The 14,843-nt window shown below is 35.1% G+C and overlaps 1 protein-coding gene and 1 long non-coding RNA gene across 8 annotated transcripts in view; both read left to right on the forward strand.

Annotated features, from left to right (window-relative positions):
* LOC145720622 (uncharacterized) overlaps positions 1 to 14,843 on the forward strand; it is a 324,122-nt gene that overhangs the window by 78,229 nt on the left and 231,050 nt on the right. The gene's annotated exons all lie outside the window — the stretch shown is intronic.
* POSTN (periostin) overlaps positions 7,928 to 14,843 on the forward strand; it is a 34,184-nt gene continuing 27,268 nt past the window's right edge. For 3 of the 7 annotated variants that reach the window (XM_006734018.3, XM_006734019.3, XM_006734021.3), the window contains exons 1-3: positions 7,928 to 8,099; positions 9,447 to 9,545; positions 14,094 to 14,158. In XM_006734018.3, the coding sequence (XP_006734081.1) occupies positions 7,981 to 8,099; positions 9,447 to 9,545; positions 14,094 to 14,158 (283 nt within the window). In that variant the 5' untranslated portion in view covers positions 7,928 to 7,980. Of the gene's footprint in view, positions 8,100 to 8,919; positions 9,063 to 9,446; positions 9,546 to 14,093; positions 14,159 to 14,843 lie in introns of those variants that run through there. The other 4 variants (XM_031028887.2, XM_006734020.3, XM_006734022.3 and 1 more) reach the window with 2 other exon arrangements.

Raw genomic sequence — 14,843 nt, forward strand, 5'->3', positions numbered from 1 at the left:
GGAGGGGGAGATGAACCATGAAAGACTATGGACTCTGAGAAACAAACTGAGGGTTCTAGATGGGAGGGGGTGGGGGAATGGGTTAGCCTGGTGATGGGTATTAAAGAGGGCACGTTCTGCATGGAGCACTGGGTGTTATATGCAAACAATGAATCATGGATCACTACATCAAAAACTAATGATGTAATGGATGGTGATTAACATAACATAATAAAAAAATAAAAGCAAATAAATAAATAAAATCTTTAAAAAAAAAAAAAAAGCCCTTTCCTTTCAAAAAGCTCAAAGCATTCCCTCCCTGGATGGAGAGGTGTTTTACACTGTATTTAAGCCAAGCTGCAAAATTCCAAGAGAAGTGCAGTCTAGGAACACAGAAAGATGAAACACCAACAGCCTCGTGATTTTCTGAAGATTTTATGAAAATAAAGTAAATATTAGATATGTATTACTTCCATATACATTATATAATTTAACCATAGGTTAGAGGACTCTATAAGCATTTCTAGGTCTATGAGGCATCTCAAGAGCTTAGATGCCATTCTCTCATAATTACAAATATTAGGACCCTCCTGCATTTGAAGGGTGCGGTCTACGTGCTCTCCTCTTATATTTGGGCTGACTCGTTCCAGTTCTAACCATTAGCACACATGGCAGTTCTCCATGTGTGCCGGGAGGCCAGCTCAAAAAAGATCATGCATATTCTGCTGTCATGCATGAAGTCCAACTACTCAGAGGCCACAGTACTGGAGAAACCACGTGGAGATGCTCCCCCTGGTAGTCCCAGCTGAGCTCAGTCTTCAAGTCGCCAATGCGCTGGACATGAGTGAAGACACCATCTTGGAAATGGAGCCTCCAGTCCAAGATGTTCCAGATGGCATCTGGTAGTCACTGGAATCGCCCTAGCCATTCTTGTCTTCCCAGCTGAAGCCATCGACATCATGGAGCAGGATGGCTTATAAACAATCCCCATTGTGCACAGTCAGAATCCCTGACCCACTGAAGCCGAAGTGCAATAAATGGATTCCTATTTTATACCACTGAATATGGAGTGATGTGTTAGGGAGAAATAGATAACTGGAACACCCAGAGAAATAACCTGAGCTCCCTTTCTTCAACTGGGCTTTTTTCAAAGCAGAAATATCCAAAATGTGGGTGCACAGGGGCAAATGATTTGGTTGCTCTTCTCAATTACCTTCTGGCTATTAACCTTGTAAGAGTAGGGGATGGGGGAAGAACTGGAGAGTAAGTGGCTGCATAGTAAAAATATGTGCTGATAGATGTTTAAATACAACTGAAAATTTGACATAGTATGTTCCAAAAGTGAAGTTCCCAAATTATTCTTTCGGGCTGAGGAGTTATTAATTTGCAAACTCTATAGTTGTACATTGTTTGGCGATTTAAAATTTCTTGTTGTATTAGCACTATGAGCTCCCAGCCAAGAGTAGTTTCCCTACCACACTTCACTTTGTGAATAAATTCCAAACAGTGCTAATGCATATAACCATATCCATTATAGTTAATATCTGTTATTGGTATTATTATTTTAACCGATCTTTGCATACTTAAAAGAGTTTATTCTGTTTAACTGAAAATGATTTGCTAAAGGCAAAAAATGTACCATTGTGTGTGTGTGTTTCTATGAAGCTTAAAGGACTTAAAGAATCAATGTTTTTTGTTTTTTCTCATATAAAGGCCAAAGATTTCACTATTATAGGCTTTTATTTTTCCTGAATAAAAACCACAGAATTAATCTCTCTGTCTACTTGAATAATTTTCCTCCCCAGAACTGTTTCTAATAATGTCACCTTCTTTCTGGTTGTTCATTATATACCGGAAAGCTAAGCTGTCCAAACTCCTGTGCAGGTCATGCATAACCAGATATAACCTGAGATCTTGTGCTTTGTCTAATTCCACTTTTCCCATAAGTATGGGTGTCACTGAGAAAAAGAATAAAAATATAAAGAATGTTGCACATTTGTTAGCATAAAACAACTAGCAGTTCTTTTCCATTTTTCTTCCCCCATAGCATCCCCATATTGGTTTACCTATAAGAAAACTGTAGTGAATAAAAACGCTTACCAGATCCACACATTTAGAGGAGAATTGAAATTTTCAAGTAAATTTGCATAAGAAAGCAGGAAACTTCATGATATATCAGGAGAGTAACAAGAAAGAAACTCTAACAGTAACAATACTGAATCTCTGCAATTGGAAATAAATCATTTAAGGCCAATATTTGGAGAAGCAGAACAAGTTTATTTTAGAACAGAATACATTCAATGTCTTTGAGGATAACAGATGGGTTATGGTTGGAAAATGGGAAGTAACTCAATTTCTGTTGTGTCCCCCCCCCCTCCCCGGGAAGAAGTACAGCAGCTTTTTAGAAGATGAGGGAGAGAGAATATATACCATGTATTACAAACACTGGAAATAGAAGATGAAGAGAATTTGAGGACAACGTTGGCATGAACAAATAAACAGAGGGGATACCAGCAGATGAAGGTCTAAGTATGGACCTGAGAATATTTCTATTTCAGAGGGAAAAGGCCCAAGAAGGTGATAAATGTCTGATTATCAATTATAAAGTTATCATGATTTAGACCATTCTTTCATCAGACTAAAAATGCCAGAAACTCTCATCCTGTAAGCTCTGGCCATCTACAGATTTCTTCTAATTGCAGCATTTATGCACTCCCTCATCTTCAGTCTGATTTTTACAAGTTATTAGAAGATTATTAGTTATTTGTGAGTGGGAGACAGATGATGACTAGGGTCTTAACTGTCTCTGAAACAAAGCTGTCCAGATCTAAATGAGAGAAAAGATGAAAGGCCCAATGGTAACAGTATCAAGTGTGCCAGAGATGAGAAAGAAAGGCTTTATAAATGTGAAGGGAACCAGTGAGTGAAATCAGACCGTGGAAGTGATTATTTCTGATCATTTATGTGAGGTGGAAAAATCTGTCACAATTTCTTATTCTTGTCACTAGTCTATGTCAGTATGGAACAGCAACATAAATCTCAGATAAAAAGTAAAGCAATTTATTGTTCAGTCACATAAAAGAAATGTGACTAGATTTTTCAGTTTTTAATCTACATTTGGCATCATTCATTTTGGTTGATCTAAATCAGCTCTCAAATATTTTAGAGATTTTTATTAATCTTTAGTTATTTGGCATTTTGAAATGTATATAAGATGTTTAAGGCTTTTTTTCATATCAATTTCATATAAATTATTAAATCAAAATGTAACGGTATCTGTGCTTCTAGAAACATATACTGTACTTTCTCCACTAGATGTCTCCAGAGAAATACAAGTAAATACTGTTAATAAGAAATGCTGCTAATAAGCACCCAGTTTAAAAACTTCAGTATTCGGTTCAATTAGGGACAATAGTTACATTGATTACTTAGTAGGAAAGTGAGATTTGTCACTTGATAGGCTTTTAAAGGAAATCAGAGTCTAAATTTAAAAAAGAACGATGGCATGCTACCCACATTTATCACAGAAAACCTTCTATATACTTCCAAAGGAATTAATATTAAAGAGACATCATATAATGGTTACTTGGGGGCCAAGTTAGTCATCTCTTTCTCTGAATGTGATTTCATTACCTTTCACGTATCATGGGTTTCCTCCACTGGAGATACATTGGGAGTATGGCTTCCAAGGAGGTATCACTTCTTGTAGGCTTTACACTGTGTCAGCACAAATACCCGAGCCTATATATTGCCCTTTGACTTCTTTAAGTTGGGTGATTTTCAGTTTTATTTTAGCTATATTTTTAGCTAATATTTTATTTATTTATTTATTTTTAAAGATTTTGCACTTGGATGCTGAGACATGCTGCCCCCATGAATGTGTGGCATTAACTTCAAGGCCTTGTCATGTTTTATAATCAAGCTCTATTATCTATAGTTTATAAATAAGCCAGTAAGAAAGCAGTGATACTCAAGAAATGTTTTTAAGATCCCACAGATGATATATTAAAAAGCAGGAATTTAGACATGACTTGGGGCAAATAACTACTCCGGATCTTTCAAAACCAAGGAAAAGCCTTTTAAAAAATCTACTCTTGGCTCAGGTATCCAGACTTATTGAATCCATAGACAATGTCCAATCCTAGAGAGTGTAGGCCATGTTGGTTACATGCTAGCGAGAGTAAACATGATATTACAATGACTTCACAGTCTCCAGAGGCTATAAGACTTGCTACAAAGATCCCCTGGATAATTTGCAAACTGCCCATAAATTAGCATCCTGATAGCTAGAAACAAACATCTCTGTCTTTCAGACACGTTATTTTTCTTTGGTTGCATAAGAAGCCATTTCCTTTTCATTAATGACTTACATTTCCAGGTCAGACTTTACAACCCTGAAGGTCAGATTCAATTGCCAAGATTTCAATCCTCCTCAAAACTGCTAATAAAATTACGTAGCCAACCCAGGGGCAGTATCCTTTCACGAAGCAGAAGAATAAGGGCCCTGTGTGAGGAGAAAGAATGAGAGAGAGATTGATCCCTGCTGAGTGCTCTGAAAAGAAAGAATGTTGTCCTTCTCAAGCTTTTTCTCTCTTTTCCACATCTTAGACTACCTTTTCTCCCATTCTCTGAAACTATTTTCTTCCCTCACCCTACCCTGCACTGCCAGATATAGACTAGTGTTCAATTATTAGCCTCCCAGAAGCTAGGATCTTGGCTAAAGCAGTTGTTTGGACTTTGGACCACTCCATAATACCGTATAATATCACACTTCCATCCAGGCTGAGCTTGGCTTTTTTAGTCGCAGTGCTTTCATGTTTTTATATTTACCCTAAAGTTTTCCTTCTCTTGGAATGCTCTGCAACCTCTAAATTTACATGTAGTTTATATGTACAATCTGGCCCTCATTTTCAAGATCCTCCTTGATGGCCTTACTTACCCTGAGTGTAAATATTTGCTGAGGGCTAGCATTTGTTGACTTCTATGGGACTTACACAATTTCCAATAAGATGCTCAGGATGGATAGATTTAAGACTCTATTATTTGAAACTCTGAAAAAAAAAAAAAAGATTTCAGAGCCTTTTTAGTACATGAGCATATATCATGCTTTTTATAAAAAGTAAACCTGTATCTCCAGCCAGAAAGGAGCAGTCCTCTTTTGAAATATGAATGCATATTTATTTTTCTTACTCATCTCATGTGATTATTTGTCCATTTAGACCACTGAGGGAATCAGTGGTCTAGGTGAATGGATGCCATTGATTCCAATGGTCACAAGGAACAACTAGGTCAAAATCGTTCTTAAAAATAATATATTTTCAATGTCCTGCAGACACTATGAAGAAAGTAGGTAACAGGAAATTACTGATTCTACCTTCACCCCTTTACTTATAATCAAGTCTTTTTGTCATCATTTGGGACTGTGTTTAAAGACATCTTTTAGCCTTGATACACATTATCCAAGTCCATTATCTTTTTCTCTCAATACCTCAGTCCTTCCTCTCCAATCAAACCCCATTGTATTTAAGCAGATTTCAGCTTCATTACAGAAAAGCTTATAAATAGTTGCAGCTATCTAATGGGAAAAAGGTTGCATTAATAGCAGTGAGCATCCCAGTAAATAATGAATGACCATTTATAATGGTGTTGTCAGAGACATCTCTGTATTATAAGTTTGATTTATCCTTCTATAATTCCAAAATTCCATTATTATGTTTTAGAAGATAAGTAATCTACATTATAATGTCTAATCAGTCTAGAATTGAAGACTTTTATATAACTATGTTACCAAGAATATTCTAACAGTTAACTTACTGGTATTAAGAAGAACTTATTATCGGGGGCCTGGGTGGCTCAGTCGTTAAGCGTCTGCCTTCGGCTCAGGTCGTGATCCCAAGGTCCTGGGATCAAGCCCCACATTGGGCTCCCTGCTCTGCCGGAAGCCTACTTCTAACCCTCTCCCACTCCCCCTGCTTGTGTTCCTTCTCTCGCTGTGTCTCTCTCTGTCAAATAAATAAATAAATAAGATCTTTAAAAAGAAAAAAAAAAGAAGAACTTATTTTCATAAAACAGTCTTTCCATCCTACTCAGTAAACAATTACTGACCACCGGGCGCCTGGGTGGCTCAGTCGTTAAGCGTCTGCCTTCGGCTCAGGTCATGATCCCAGGGTCCTGGGATCGAGTCCCACATCGGGCTCCCTGCTCTGCGGGAAGCCTGCTTCTCCCTCTCCCACTCCCCCGGCTTGTGTTCCTGCTCTCGCTATGTCTCTCTCTGTCAAATAAATAAATAAAATCTTAAAAAAAAAACAAAAAAAAACAATTACTGACCACCTAACAATTTACACACATAAGAATAATAAAAACTTATGATATAGAGCAAACCAGTAACATACAGATGCAGTTAGAATAATTCCATTCAAAGATATATAAATGTTAGATAAATCTTCTTCCTGCAAGGGACCAGGGACAGAATTTATCTTTTATGCCCTCTTCTCTCCAGGTCTCCTTTTGAATTCCTCTTTCATTTTCTATACCTTCATACCAAGATTTTCAAATTGAAAGCAGGCCTCTGAATCGTATTTCAGAATATTGTCTAATTGTAGGCTTTCTTAATAGACTAGCTGCCAGTTGCAGAATGATTTTGGTGCCTCAAAGCAAAATTCTATAGCAAGTTTAATAAAACTCTCCTGATACCTGGAATCATCTCGGGCCAATCCGGTCTCCCCTTAAAGACTTTGCAATTGGAAAACATGGTGAGGAAGTTATCAAATTTCTCTATATTGCCAGTGAGGAAACAATATCGATGTGCCATAACAGAAGGAACGCTTTGCAACAAGACTGGAATTACACTTTTATTCTAGGGTAGCGTTTAACTTATGTATTCAAGAAGACTCACTGCAGGTTATCGTTTCGGCTTATTGTTGACATCTGACATTCGGATTTCTTTTACCCAGTGGTTCTGAACATTTGATGTACCATGTGTGGAGGGGTAAGAGCTCATATTCCCTTGGATTGGAATCGCATGGTGTAGCAGTAAGGCATTTCGGTTACTCTTGATAAAAATCGGAAGAAGATTTCTGGCAATACTCTTGTTTCTTAATATGTCTTTAATCTATTACAGCTAGATTAGTAATACTTGTTTCCAATAGGGGCTGCTTTTGTCCAGTGGTTATGAGATGTGCCGCCTAGACAAGTTCATCATCATGTGAAGTATGTAATGAAAAAACAATAAAGCACAACTGTTTTTTTTTTTTGTCTGCTTCATTTCAAGAGTTAGGAAAACTTGCCAGAAGTAGATTTATGTTAACTCTATCTACTCCTTGATATTTGAAAGGAGGAGTGAAATGGGAAGGATCTCCCCAGTTTAGTAGTATTGCAAGGAACATGTGGTCTCTCCTATATTTTTCGTCAGCAATTAGAGTTCTTATTTCATATTTTGTACAAGTTTTAAATCTATCCAACATCTGTTTTTAATCAACAGCCATTACTGTCTTATGATTATCAAACCTAATCTACATTTGCTTTCTGGTGAAAAATAATAACCCTTCAGTTCTGATGTGAACTAAATGCGAGAGATGTGATAAGATCAAACAATGATCTCATTGAGCACAAGGACATATACTCTGCAAGGGATGGATTGCAGAAGAGTCCTTCAAACCCAAACAAAACCATTTTCCATAAGCCCCTCCAAAGTACAAAAGAATAAAACTGAAATATGAACATGCAAAGGGTCAGTTATTAAAGAGGAAAATAATTTAAGAATAAAAATAAATATCTTCTTCAGAATGAGATGTAAAAGAAGCTCAATGTGTTCAGTAAACATCACTAACAAAAGTGGATGTTAGCTGCCAACTTGAAGTTGCTGATGTTTTTTGGAGTGAGCTCAGATTCCCAGGTTATACAGTGCTCCCTCCCACGACTCTGACATGTATATAAACTCTGAGCTCTCCAAAGCCCACTGCCAGTTCTCTTCGTGAACTAACTGCAACGGAGAGACTAAAGATGATTCCTTTCTTACCCATATTTTCTCTACTCTTGCTGGTTGTTGTTAACCCTGCAAACGCCAATGGCCATTATGACAAGATCTTGGCTCATAGCCGAATCAGGGGCCGGGATCAGGGGTAAGTCAGTGGTTAGGTTTTATAAATCTTTTTTTTTTTTTTCCTTAGCTTGTTATATGTATAAGTATCTCTAAAGTTCCTTAAATATGCCAGGGTTTTTTTCTACTTATCAAAAAGTAATAAGAAAAAGGAAAAAAGGAGTATTCTGTGATTTGTATATGTGTTTTAAACTAAAAATTACTGTCAAAATAATTTGCACATGATTGCTTTTTCTGAAGCATTATATAATTTTAATCTAATTGATAACATTTAACAGGGCATTTCATTATTATTTCATTTATTTGTATTTTTATTTCCTTCCAAAAATCTGAATGAGGTTTTCAAAATTAAAAATATATGGTTAGGGCTTTCATTATGTAAACTTTGCATTATCTCACATGATGTTAGGGAAATTTTCATTTAAGTTCTGTATGAAAATTAAGTAATGATTAATGTTCTTTGAATATTTTAAAGCATTTAAGCATGCTTTTAAATTCTACATTCTGTAAAATTTGCAACATAACATATTTCTTGGAATAAATTCAACTACAACTTAGCATTTTTAAAGTTAATAGGCATAATTTAGTAACTTAACCAACCATTTATAATTTTTTTTTGAAATGGATCTTGGCACTTCTTCTAATGTCTCAGAAGGATTTTCACAGTGCTCAAAAGTTCCTTTGCTTTACAGTGCAAATAAGACTTCCTATCTCTTTAAGAGAGAAAGACACTTAAAATTCTGGCAGAGGATGTTGCTGATCTACTATTTCCACTCAAAGAAATAGATTTTCCTTTGTGCAGCCATATTATTCAGTTAATTTTAGCACTCATTTACTTCTGTGATTACTTACCTAGACAATTACAGCATATCGTGTCTTTGGACCAGTAAAAACCTGTCTCTTTTCCTCTCTTGATTCCTCATTGTTCCAGAGTCCGTTGTTCCAGACTAGAGTCCAAAATGAGCACATGTTTGGTTTAAAAAGGGTCAGTAGATTGTCTCATTATTAAAAGTAGTAAGAATGAAAACAAAATTAAGTTGAACTTAATGCTGCTTGAATATTCCTACTAGATTAACTTTTGCAGTCAAATGCTCTACCCCTGAGCTATACCCCCTAGATTAACTTTTGAAACACCGGTGTTCTCCTTTTAAGGATGTATAATTTCCTCTCTATTTTTCTCTCTCATAGACTTTAGTTTTTCTGATGATTCAGTATGCTTGGAACAAGAAGCAGATTTTTGCAAGACTAGAATCACATCTTTGAAAATTGAGTCCGCATGTTAACTTTTTTTCTGAACCATCTGACCTGAAGATATGAAAAACTCATTGTCATTAGGAACTAACTTTCTTTTCTTCCTTCTGTATTCCAGCCCAAATGTCTGTGCCCTTCAACAGATTTTAGGCACCAAAAAGAAATACTTCAGCACTTGTAGGAACTGGTACCAAGGTGCCATCTGTGGAAAGAAAACGTAAGTCTCATCTTTTTCTTAATGCACCAGTCCCCAAGATGTCTATGTCTTTCCTTGGACATATACACCATTTTACTTGAAAATACTCTCCCAAATTGCAAGCTTTAAAACAAAAATTGGATCATAAATGTGAATAAAGGAATTCTCCCTGCATTTCTCCCTCTGCTAGTGGACCTCTCATGAGCCCTGAATTTTTGTGTCATGGAGGTCCAAAGGAAACAATCACATGGCGATGTATAGAATCAGTGTGTGACTATGTCATTTCTATCCTTGGTTTGGCCCTCTTTTTTGATTAAGATACTTATCACTATGCCTCATTTTATAAAAATGGTTTCCTCAGTTTCCTCATTTTATTAAAAAAAATGAGCCAGAAGAATAAATTGATCTAAAATATCAGGATTTTTGAAGCACTAATTATTGTTTGCCTACACTCATTTGGAAATTATCTGAAATACTCCAGTTTGCCTCAAAATTTTCATCGAAGGTTGAAGTAGGAAAGAACTTAAGCTTCATCTCTTCATTTAATCCAGTTATCCCATCCCAAACTACCAGATCCACAGGGGTCCACAAAGGTGATAAAACCGGTCACTACATATACTATTTCAATAGCCAAATAGACAATTACGTTTACTTAGTTAGATATTTCACTGATTAACTTAAAATCAGAAAATATTTTTCATTACTTGATAGAACTGTGTATTGATTTAATCTGTCAATAAATGTTGGTAGGAAAATACAATCCTGAGCATATAAAAGTTGAGAATTACCCATGTGGTCCAAGTTCTTCATTTTAAAGTGAAGGAGTTGAGTCATACGGTAAGTTACTATATCAGAAAAATTAGAGATACCACTGCTGGTCAAAAAAACAGTGCTTCCTATTAATTTGGACTCCACTCCCAATGAAAGATGCCTTGAGAACCAAATATCTGAACGAGAACCTGCTTACTACATCATCATTAAACCTTAGTTACCCTAAATAGGTGGAAGGATTGAGGGATTGTTAAAAACTTATTCCTAATTTAATAATGCTGGTACAAATACTAAACATAGCATCACTTAACTTCTTGGAGCCTTTGTTTCTTTACCTGTGATATGTGGATTTCATAGTTACAGAGTTTTTTTGGGTAGAATGATTTGCTGAATGTGAAATTGCTAAGTAACTCACGATATCAATTGTCCTTAAATTTAAAGTACTTAAACAAATGGATATGTGTGGGTGGGAAAAGGAGCTGTGACCTACCTAAAATGCCTAAGATTATCTTTATTTCCAGATAAAAAACATGTATCCAATGCATATAACCTTAGCTGGACTCTACTTCTCCATGGTCACTAAATCTAGGACACCACAGAACTTTGCTGCCTGTTCCTGTTCATTTGCTTAATAGAATTTCAACTGATGATACTTTTTGGCCTAGACCTTATTCTTATTAGTTTGCAGACATCTGCTAGACTTGAGAGTCATTCACACAATTACAATGTAAGTCAGTGGTTGCAATGATCTTGGCCATGATGCAGGCTGGGCCCCAGTTGGGAACTCCGAGACTCGGGATTCTCTTCCCTTTGTTCTTCATATTCGTGGTTACCATGAGGCATATTTGGAATGCACACCAACTACATAAGGACTTGCTCTCTGAATTATTCAGGGGTTATCTTTATCACATCCTTCCTGGAAGTTAGGAAAGTATGATATAATCTCACTTTAACCATCTAAATATATTAGAGATGCCAAGGCTTGTACAAAGGTTATTCCAACATTCTTTCTTGTTCTCCATTTAAAAAAAAAAAATCCTGCTTTGAAGCCTGGCTTTTTACCAGAGACATAACAATGTCTCCTTTGTTAAATTATATTAGCTAATTTCCCCCGAGTAGCTTAATTTTCACAAACACATTTACATCTGTGCTCTGAAATAAATGTAAATGCTAGATGCTAGTTTCAAATAATCAAATAAATCAATAACATTGACAAGAGGAATGCCTGTTTTGCCATCTGCTTGCAGCTGCTAACGTTTCCAGAGACATCTTTAGGACTTTTTGTTATCAGTTGACAGAAATGTTTGTCTTTTGGTGGAACAGTTGCTTTGCAGATTTGAAGGAAGTAATTATGCAGGTCTGATGATAAACATGAATTTCCTAAGTTTAAGATATTTCCTACAACATATACTGGCCAAACAGTACAGTATTTTGTATACTTCTTTTCAGCTGGCATTTTTATGAGATTTTAGATAACTAATCAGAAAATGAAGATAAGTTTTCCACTTTCAGAGATGTGCATGGTAATGATTTTTCTTTACTCTTGTTTTGTCCTACTAACGCTGCGGGAAATTTAAGTTTTGTGTAGAATAAATGTTCTCCTGAAAAAACCTACATTTTGTTTCTTAAAATATCAACTCAGATAACCATATTGTTCAACTATCAGCTGAAATTGCATCTGATTGTTTTGGAATTTTATTCCATCTGGTGCACCAATTGTCTACATTAAGGCTAATCTTTGGTTCATATTAGCATGTGTTACAGAAATTTTTGTTACATTAATTTCCTCTTCTATTCACTCTTTTACTTCAAGTTAGTACTATCAATACGACCAATAAATATGTATCTCAGTTTTTTAAATTGTTTACAATATATGCTAAAGCTAACGTGTAAGCAATTCTGAATCAATCCTTTGGCATCCAAATATTCATATTTATTTATATGGGGATCTAAGTAAATAAATAGTTTCAGGGGCCCTTTTAGGATTTGCATAATTCTCCCATACACTTTCCATATGTTTCTAATACCAAGTATTTTTGAAATTATTTTAAAATTGAAGAACAATTTGAAATTGGCATGTCCCACTTAATTTTGTCCATTTTTTTAATCTATCAACTATCTTTGAGTCAGTTTTCCATGCCAGAAATTTTTTTCTCATTCATCTTTCATATTTTACTGCATACATGTATATGCATAAATAATGTTATGTTGTACTTTTTAAATTGACATCAAGAAAATAGAGAAATAGGAATCTAAGATCACAAACAAGACCACAAATCGTGGATAATCAATTAATAGACCTGGCTTTAATTTGAAAAGCTTATTTACTTTTTAAACTGTAGAAGACCATTTCTTTTTTTTTTTATTTTAAAGATTTTATTTATTTGACAGAGAGAGACACAGCGAGAGAGGGAACACAAGCAAGGAGAGTGGGAGAGGGAGAAGCAGGCTTCCCGCAGAGCAGGGAGCCCGATGCTGCGCTCGATCCCAGGACCCTGAGATCATGACCTGAGCCGAAGGCAGACGCTTAACGGCTGAGCCACCCAGGCACCCCTAGAAGACCATTTCTTAAAGCATTTATAATTCTACTTTTTACAAGCTTTCTTTTATTGTAATTTTTATCATACTAAGAAAAAGTTTTTTATTCTTATAGTGATCTTTTTCTTAAATATATCCAAATTCTCTCATTCATTCATACTTTTTGAATATGATTATCACAACTAGGAAAAGAACAGAAATAAATAATATCTGAACTAGTCAATGCGTGTTTAATTACTAAATTAAAGATAATCAGTCTATAAGTAATTATCTTAAACTGCATGACATGGAATTTATCAATTAAAAATGACAAATGGTCTGTATTTCCTCTTTACTTATAATATTCCCCCCTTTAAAATTTTTGTTTTGTACATTCACCTTCATATTTCTATTGAGAGGAAACAAACAAATAAAATTATGTAAAATTTAATTAAAAATACTATTTATGCTAGATTTTGAGGAAGTCCAGAAAATGTCAAATGGAATTTGATAAAATGAAGATCGGGATTATATTTTTAACGAAGTAAGAAATAAAAACATATAGATGATTTTAGGTTACTATTTTCCCACAAAATAGAGTAATTTAAACAAACTTATTTTGGATATATCTTTGTTTGCTGAATTTTCTGGTTTGTTACCTTAATTATACCTTTATATAAATACACTTTGTTAACTTTGAAAAAATAGCACTTTCTTGAATATTGTATTGTAGAAGATTTTAAAGATTGTATTTAACATGATCAAACTAATAGCTCTATTGGCAATTCAAATCTAAAATATTATTTTAGTTAGCAGTGGAATAGCTTTTATTGATTGGAATGGGTTAATGTATTTACTAATGTTTCTAGTTTCTAATAACCTTATACTAATAAACATTTCTATTTATAGTTCACAAAATGATTTTAAAAGCATCCTTTTATTTGAGACTCACAGCTAGCCCGTGAGTAGGTATCATAGTTACCACATCCATGTTAAATAGTTGCAGAAACTGAGACTCAAATTTGTTAAATTACTTGCTCAAGGTCACACATCTACCAAGGACAGAGCTGGGAACCAAACCTCATTCATCTGCCTCAAGATCCTGGAACTTTTCTACAATGTCATGACACTACATAGAGAAATCAAACTAATATAAATAACTTGGTATCAATTCTAGAATCTCATAAATTATAGCAATAAGTGGCATATTTTTGCTAAGTTTATATGGAAATGAATTCTATGTAGTTCCTCATTTTAATGTTAATTTCTTCTGCTATACAGGACTGTGTTATATGAATGTTGCCCTGGTTATATGAGAATGGAAGGAATGAAAGGCTGTCCAGCAGGTAAAATTTCAATTATTGAAATAAATGAGGAACTTGTCTTGTGTAAGGAAAAAGATTTGAGGTAGCTCAGCTTATAGAAAAGCCAAATGTGTGTGTGTGTGTGCGTGTGTGTGTGTGTATTTAGCACCATGGTAAATCCTAAGATATACCACCATCTTGTGTTAATCATGACTTTGTGTTAATCATGATGACAAAGTATTAAAACGTACTGCTCATGCACTAAATGTTGGACCAGACAACAGAAGATCGATCATAAATTTAAATTAGTTCAACTTTCCTTCAGGAATGAAAATCCTCTCTACAAAAACCATCTTTGAATTTGTCTAGAAACATGGAGTGGACTAGTTGGGAAGGGATAATCTGCTGTAATTGAACAGCTCTGATTTTTAAAACTTCCCTCATATTGAAAATTGGTTTTCTAAATTTGCCAAAAATTTTCTAAATTTTCTAAAAATTTTGCCAAAAATCCAGTTCCTCTTTGAAATAACAGCCATTCAGATATTCAACACCAATCATCACATACTTCCTCTGGCTAACCTCTCTTTCTCAACAGATTTCTCTTCTCTGAGCTAATCACCCCCCCCCAGTTCTTCTAATATAACATAAACTTTGGGGCCCTCACCATCATGGACACGAATGCATAAAAAGCCTCTAATCCAGTCATCTTCTTTCTGAACATGATCCT

The sequence above is a fragment of the Leptonychotes weddellii genome, chromosome 3, assembly GCF_054177405.1.
Source record: "Leptonychotes weddellii isolate Sample4059 chromosome 3, ASM5417740v2, whole genome shotgun sequence".
NCBI lineage: Eukaryota > Metazoa > Chordata > Mammalia > Carnivora > Phocidae > Leptonychotes > Leptonychotes weddellii.